The 7,803-nt window shown below is 39.0% G+C and overlaps 1 protein-coding gene across 1 annotated transcript; it reads right to left on the bottom strand.

Moving 5' to 3' along the window:
* Positions 1-420: 420 nt before the first annotated feature.
* Positions 421-4,048, bottom strand: LOC115683764 (scarecrow-like protein 34). Its single transcript, XM_056309277.1, has 3 exons — positions 3,965-4,048; positions 1,077-3,597; positions 421-886 (listed from the first exon to the last, which is right to left on the bottom strand). Exon 2 carries the CDS (start codon positions 3,549-3,551, stop codon positions 1,077-1,079), a length of 2,475 nt encoding a protein of 824 aa, XP_056165252.1. The 5' UTR covers positions 3,552-3,597; positions 3,965-4,048; the 3' UTR covers positions 421-886.
* Positions 4,049-7,803: the final 3,755 nt, after the last annotated feature.

The following is a 7,803-nucleotide window of genomic DNA, read 5'->3' as shown; positions in this document are numbered from 1 at the left end:
TTAGAATTGGCATTTTCAGAATCTCTTTTGCATCCATATCAAAACAAGCAACATAATTCATTGCAGTTGAGAGAGCAAACTTCATTCAATATGAAGGTTGCATGTAAACTTGCACATTGATTGTTGAAATGATACAGGAACAATCCTCAGTGACCACATTCCAGTTGCAGGTCCAGGTTTGTTCAACCATCAATCAGTGCTTTACTTTCACTGAAACTTGACTATGCATATTTAAGCAAATCAAGTCATATGTATCCCATAGATTATTAGATGATAGGAGCTAACAATAGTTAAAAGCTTCATCTTTGAAGATTTTTCTGGACCATTTGCAGCTGCTCTTAAGGTACTTACAGAAGATAAAGTATGATGATTCCGGAATTTAAAGAAGAATCTTATGAAAATAATAAGAGCTCAGTTCGATAAAGTAAAGATGAAGAACTAAAATTACACTAAACTACAAAATAGTTCCAATTACATCAAACTAGAAATCAAAATGACTAAAGTAAGAACAAACAAGCATGGACTATAGAATAATAAAACCAGCATAACCGCTACAGAAAAGCTAAGAGAATTCCACACATTTAGAGTAGTAAAGCAAGAATTGCCAGCTATCTCGCCAAAACCATAAGCAAGTCCTGGATACTGAGCCGCAACCATAGATATAACACAATTCTGGTTTGCATCCATTATCTTTCAAGTAAGAAGCAGAGGTCCCCTGCCTCAGCAAGATACTAACATTCTTAACTTGGCACTGCACTTCACAGAAAACCAAACCCTATTGACCATCAGTATACTTGTCTTCCACACAATGCGTCCCCTTTATTTAATTGAGATCCTGCTCCTGCTCAACACATTTCATAAAAGTGTATTTGCTGCTTCATATGATCTGCAAGGAAAGAGTCACATGATTTAGCTCAAAAGAAGCTAACCAGCCAATAAATGCACCCATATTGCAAGTAGATCAAAGGAGAAAGGACCAGTATCTCAGCTTCTCTCACAGATATTCCTTGCCTGGCAATGGCAGTTCAGGAAGAATCTCACTAATTGTTGGATGTCATGTTAGAAAACACACTTACCTATGTGGATTCCCAACATGTGGAACCAGATATTATTCGGCCCTTCCAACCAAGCAGCATCCAGTTGCTTTCTTCGTCAAGCCCAAAATCTTTGTGGTAACATTTCCTCAACTTTGCCCTAGCCTTCTTCATGAGCTCCTGATCAAGAGGAAGCTGCTTGAAACCTGCCCTAGTGAGACGAACTTGCCACTGCCTATATGTTTCGGGCCTCTCAACCCTATGTAAACCTTCACATGCCACAACATTCATAATCTCTCGTCCATATAACTCTCTCTCCAAAACCAACCTCTGTTCATTGTCACCAGCCACAGTAGCATCAAACATATCATACACTGCGGAGATGTGAAAAAGAGCCTCGCGGAATCTAGTTAAGAAAAAGGGCATGTTATAGGACCCGTTATTTATACCATGAACAAAGACATTCGGTTTCATACTCCTGATCAGCCTTAAGACAGCATCGCGCTGGCAGTTCTCCTCAACTGTCTCATCATAAAGATATTTAAGCCGAGAAAGACAATTCACAGCAACCATCTCGCCACTTCGAATCTTGAGATCCTCAATCCTGATACATTCCCAGCTCCCTGATGCTACTGCATGGAACTCAAAGGGAACATTAAAGCGCTCACAATAGTTGGCCAAACGACGACCTGTCTCCTCAATTTTTTCGGCTGGTCGAAATCCAGATTGTGGAAGATCTATTCCTGTGATTCGCAGCTTAGGAGCTCCTTCAGTTCTCTTCGAGAGCTCCTGGATAAGTAGTGGCCATTGAAAACCAAAATTAATACCAAAGTCTATTATATGAAGCACCTTTGCTGCAGCTGCAAATTTCAGAATCATGAATTTTGCAAAGATGATTTGGAATTTCATAAATGGACAGGCTGAAAGATGGAGTTGGCATGCTTTCAGCTCATCGGCTATCGTTCTAAAGAGCTCAAAACGACAGTAACAACCTTGAGCCTGATTTCGGTCAATACTGACTGCTAGGCGTGCTTCCAGCCCTTTGGCAAAGTAATGAGCTAATCTTTGAGATCCATCCCCAGATGGGGAAGAATCGTGTCTAATTTGCTTTAGTAGTTCATGAGCTGTTTTGAAGTCACTAGCTGAAACAGCTTGTGCGCAGAGAACCAAAAGACTCCTTAAGTCCGCTGTGCTCTTCTTCTGACGACTGCCCCTTCTACAATTAGGACCAGGCAGGTCTTTGCTTTGGCTTGTCTTCTCAGATGTGCACTCTAATGATAGAAGCCCCCCCGTATTGTCAGTGAGCAACACCTTATCAAACATTTCCGAGAGCTCACAATCTTCCTTATATAATGCAGATTGCTTGTTGGCCCGCCCTTCTTCAAAAGTCACATCGTCCCTATAGTGATTCTTTCTCCCCCTCGATTCATTCTTTAGGTGATTCCTCATATTCTCCTCCTCATCGATGCAATTAGCTTCAGTGTTTCCAATCTTATGAGCCAAATTATAGTTCTCCTGATCCACTGTCAAAGGGACGCTCGCAGAAAGGAACTTTCTTGCCTCCTCAGACCCTCTGTTAAACTGCCATTGACTGTTGCTCAATGTCCTCCTAAGTAGAAGCTCACTTGGGAAGGTGTCACCAAATTCATCCCAGTAATCAGGCAAGCCGCTGGAAGTATTCATGTAGAAATGAGAAATGGGATCCACGGTCCACTGTGCAACAACTTCACGAGGATTAGGGGCCCGAAGGGAAGCATAATATTGAGTTTCTTCGGGATCATCTGGTAAATCCGGATCAAAAGAATGGCTAGTGCCATTACTACCCTGCTCACGGCTACTTCCACGAGAGTTGTTGCTTGTGCCGTTGATGAATTGATTGGCATTGAATTCTATGTTTTGCTCCGGTGAATTGGGATATTCCTTGCCAAGTGTGTCATACAAAGATTTCTCGGTCTGTCGCAGAGCTAGCATATCAGGTATTATCCAGGGCCGCTCCTCCATGTCCTCTTCCATAAGTATCTGACTTATGTATTTGAGAACAGGATCTGGTGAGTCGCTGTAATCTGAGAGGGAGAGAGATTCTCCCCCCAGATTTGGTACGTCACTGAAGCTTGTGGAGTTGTTTAGCAAGCCTCCATCGGTGCTCCCCTCTGTGGATGGCCAATTCAGTTCTCCATCAAGGATGATGGGAACAATTGGTACATGATTTGTGGGTTCCTGCTCATGCAGGAGAGAGTTAATCTCTAAGGGCAAGCCTCCATCGGGGCTCACCTCCGTGGATGGCCGATTCAGTTCTCCATCAAGGATGATGGGAACAATTGGTACATGATTTGTGGGTTCCTGCTCATGCAAGAGAGAGTCAATCTCTGAGGAGTGGAAATCAACATAAAGTTCATTTGCGTTGAACCCATCTGAGAGATACGGGAAATGATCTGGGTTGGCTGAGTCAGTGAGGCTGTCAGCCTGGACATCGTCAACAGAATAAGTGAGTTCAGTGAATTTGGACTCCATAGTCATTCACTATCTCAAAATCGTACAGAAGCTCGCCACCCAAACCTGATCACTGATACAGAGTTAACAAGTATCTACTTGTTAGAAATTAGAAACCTTGCTTGAACTTCAACCATGATCAAAGATAACTTAATCAGCATATATTTAGTTTTTCTAGACGTCCCATTCCTATATAAGTTCCAAGTCAAGTAACTATGGAAACAGAGTGAAGCATATTAGACTGTATGCAGCAAACAACATAGGTATCAGTAAAACCAAAAAGTATCGACAGAGTACTTGTTATATCATGTGCATGTAATCCAGTTACAGGTATGGCAATGGAAATGAAAGATCAATACTAATCAGTAATCAGAATTAAGCTGCCATTATAACCCAAGAATGGAGATAAACAATTGCAATTCTGCTAGTGACATGCGTACCTGAGCGAAGCTCTCGAGTTATGAGCACAGATGATGGTGAAGAGGTATTTCCAGGTTCTTGATTTTATTTAGAGATGGTGTCTGCAGCAGCGAGACAGAGTGGAACAAGTCGGCTCCGAGATTTGGTACTGGTGGAGTAATATTTGGTTTGACTGGGTAAAAAAACGGTGGGCTTAAAATAAAAATAAAAGAGAAAAAGGAAAAATAGTAATAAAATTTAGTGTTAATACCACAAAATATTCAAAACCGGTACACATGTAATAAATATATCCCAAACTAATTTTTGGATCACCAAAAACCCAAGACTAGTACTCATATGACAAATTTATCACAAACTAATTTTTAGGTCATCAAAAACCCCAAACTAATACACACGTAACATATTTACCCTCCGTTAGTTTCCATTAAATTTTATCGTGATATGTTGAACTGGATGACATATGGCAATAACTCAATTGATGTGATAAGTTCATGTACAAATTCATAACTCTCTTTCTTTGTTCCTGCAATTAGCCTTAATTTGAAAACAAATAGAGTTCATTCTCTCACTCCTTCATAGCACTCTAATTCTTCTTCGTCTTTCTCTTCATCGAGCACACTCCTTCAACGTCATCTTCATGATTAGGCAGCGGAACTTGTTTGTGCACACTTTTATCTCTAATCATCTTCTCGTTTTTCGATTTTTTTTCCTGGCATGTTTGCTAACTCATCCAAATAACCAAATTAGGATGTTCAATGGCTTCAATTAGAAGGGGTTCGAAGAGAAGCATGTCATCTTCCAGCTCTATCAACAAGTTTGTTGAAAGATATAGTGTTTGTTGTGCTTTGAGGAGACAGAGAATGAACCCTATTTGTTTTCAAATTAGGTCTAATTGAAGAAACAAAGAGAAAGAGATATGGATTTCCACGTGAACTTGCCACATCAACTAAGTTATTGTCATGTGTCATATAGCTCAGCAATTTCAGGGTAAAATTTAACGGAAACTAACGGAGGGTAAATATGTCATGCGTGACCAATTTTAGATTTTTGGTAACCTAAAAATTAGTTTTTGATAAAATTATCATAAATGAACTAGTTTGAGATTTTTATGATATTAACCCTAAAAGTAATAAGGGCACGTAGAAAAGAAAGAAGAGAAGAAAGGAAGGAAAAAGAAGTGAAAAGAAAGAAAGAAAGAGAGAAGGAGAAAGGGAAAAGAAAAGACAAAGGATTTTTTTGCCTACATGCCTTGAAGACCTCGACGAATCGACAAATTGTCCGTATTTCGTTTCGTAGAGCCTGGTAAAAATTCAAGCCCTTTGTTCATATAATGAGAGTAATTTTCAGAGTTAGGACATAAATTCAAAGTTATGTGAATTCTAAATTGTGAGGTCCAATTTTGGAGTTTTTTTTTTTTTTTTATAACCCAGGAACCCTGCACGGCCTACAGCCGGGAGGTAAACCTTAGGGGCGACACGTGCTAGCCACCACACACGTGCACCGGTTAAGTCATCCTGCGGCACTCGGGATTCGAACACTCAACCTTTTGCGAGAGGAAGAGTGCGCGCTCCAGCAGCGCCACCCAAGCGGGTGGTCTAATTTTGGAGTTATTAAGTTGAGAAATTGTAACAAAATGATAGTTTATGGTGTTATGGAATCGTGGGGTTTAACAAAAATCGATTTGGAATTACGATTTAGTCGGAGCAAATTTTTAAAGTTTTGCACTCTAGTTTCGCATTGCAAACAACTTTAAATATCTATTTTGAGCGAGAGTTTTATCGGGGCATAGGAGTTCACCGGCCTTAGGCAAAGGCAGCCCTCGCCTAAGTCTGACGGAGGTCGTCGGCCATCGACGAGGCCCGGCCATGGTCGGCAGAGGGGAAAAGAAAAAAAAAAGAAAAAAAGTAAAAAGTAAAGAACGAAAAGAGAAGAGAAGAAAAAAAAAGTAAGGGTTAACACCATAAAAAACTCAAAATTGGTACACCTGTAATAAATTTACCCGAAACTATTTTTTTTATCACAAAAAACCCAAAACTGGTACACCTGTGATAATTTTACCCCGAACTATTTTTTGACTACTAAAAATCTCACACTGATACACATGTGACAATTTACCCCGGAATAATTTTTTGACCGTTCAGAAATTCCAAATTAATACACCTGTAACAAATTTACTCTCTGTTAGTTTCCGTTAAATTTTACTGTCAAATTGCCAAGTTTGATGACACGAGGTAGTTGACGAGTGTACCAGTTTGGGGTTTTACCCCTCTGTTTGTCACAAGTTTACAAATTTGTAATTTTTCACGATATTAATTCAATTTAACGGACACTAACAGATGGTAAATTTATCACAAATGTACCAGTTTGGGTTTTTAGTGGTCAAAAAATTAGTTCGGAGTAAAATTGTCACAAGTCTACCAGTGTGGGGTTTTTTGTGATCAAAAAAATAAATCGGGGTAAATTTATCACAGATATACCAATTTAAAGTTTTTTATGGTGAAAAAATTAGTTCAGGGTAAAATTATCACAGATGTATCAGTTTAGGGTTTTTCGTGGTATTAACCTTAAAAGTAAATAAAAAATTCAAAAAAATATTAAGATATTATTAAAAATTGTCTATGTCAACACCGACGTCCACGTCAACGATTTCCAGTCAAAATTGATCGAATTGACTCAATTGGCAAAATGTAAAAAAGGTTTAGGACTGAATTAGTATAATTAAAAGGTTTGAGATTGATTTAACAAAAATGGAATGGATTTAAAATTTTTTGGATAAATTTATCATCTTTTTTGATACAGTGAATGGCTGCTACGTTAACTGTAAAAGAAGACTTTTCATTAGTCAAGAGACTTGTTTGACAAGCACCAAGACTTATCCTCGCTATGGCCCATGGGATTGGAGAGAGAGACTGAAAAGCTTGTCCCTGATGTTGGAAACTTGTGAGTTCTGTCTTCTAGAATAAGATAAAGGTTCAGCCCCCCAGAAATGGATTCTCACTTAGCTTACATTTGTCATTATTTACATTACTTTAATTACATCTAATGACCGGAGGGAAAGAGGAAGGAAATTGCGGTTGTAAACATAAATTGACATTTTATGGATCAATCAGTGGAAACTTTGCCTTACATGAAATTAGATCGCAAATAAGTCTATCTATGTAAATATCGCAACGCAAAGATTACTGGACATCAGTCTGGCTTGATCATTCTACTTAACTATATTTTATATAAATATGCTATTTATCTTTACGTGGTCTCCCTCCACTTATCAGCTTAATTTTTTGAGTTGAACTTTCTAATAGAGATATTAGTCCTAGACTCCCAAACCGGTCCCACCGTCCCAGTCCTTGCATCCCCACCCAACTACCGGCCCATTTGTCCCATGGCTTATAGTTTACTTGCTGTTGACCACATCAAAACAATTTCAACTTTCGTGGTAACTCTTAAATCTTCAGATAAGCACTACATTTCAAGAGTTTGCTGGAGTTTTTTTTTTTTTTTCAAGATGTTATTGTTACATACAAACTGGCTGAACTTGGTTTCAGCTTTTACAGGTGTTGTTGCTTTGCGATGTTTCAATTCATCGAACTGTTTTTGCTCTAGTTAGAATTGTGATTCAGAGTCTTTTGCATTCATGGGGACAGCAAACTTCATACATCAAGTGAATGACAAACAATTACACACTTCCAGACCTCTGAAAGGAAGAGGGGAGTGCTTGGAATTCACAAATTCCTCGTTGACCACTTTCCATTTGTAGGTCCAGCTTCATGCAGAGAAAGACTATCTTGTTAGTGTCAAATATTGATCATGGCCTATTTTTATCAAAACTTGACTGGAGAGAAAACAGTTCACATTGAAA

Source organism: Syzygium oleosum, unplaced genomic scaffold (assembly GCF_021117445.2).
Source record: "Syzygium oleosum isolate NSW1041296 unplaced genomic scaffold, Sole_v2.1 Sole_v2.03, whole genome shotgun sequence".
Classification (NCBI taxonomy): Eukaryota; Viridiplantae; Streptophyta; class Magnoliopsida; order Myrtales; family Myrtaceae; genus Syzygium; species Syzygium oleosum.
The sequence above is the reverse complement of the archived record's forward strand: the minus strand, read 5'-3'. Positions and strand labels throughout refer to the sequence as shown.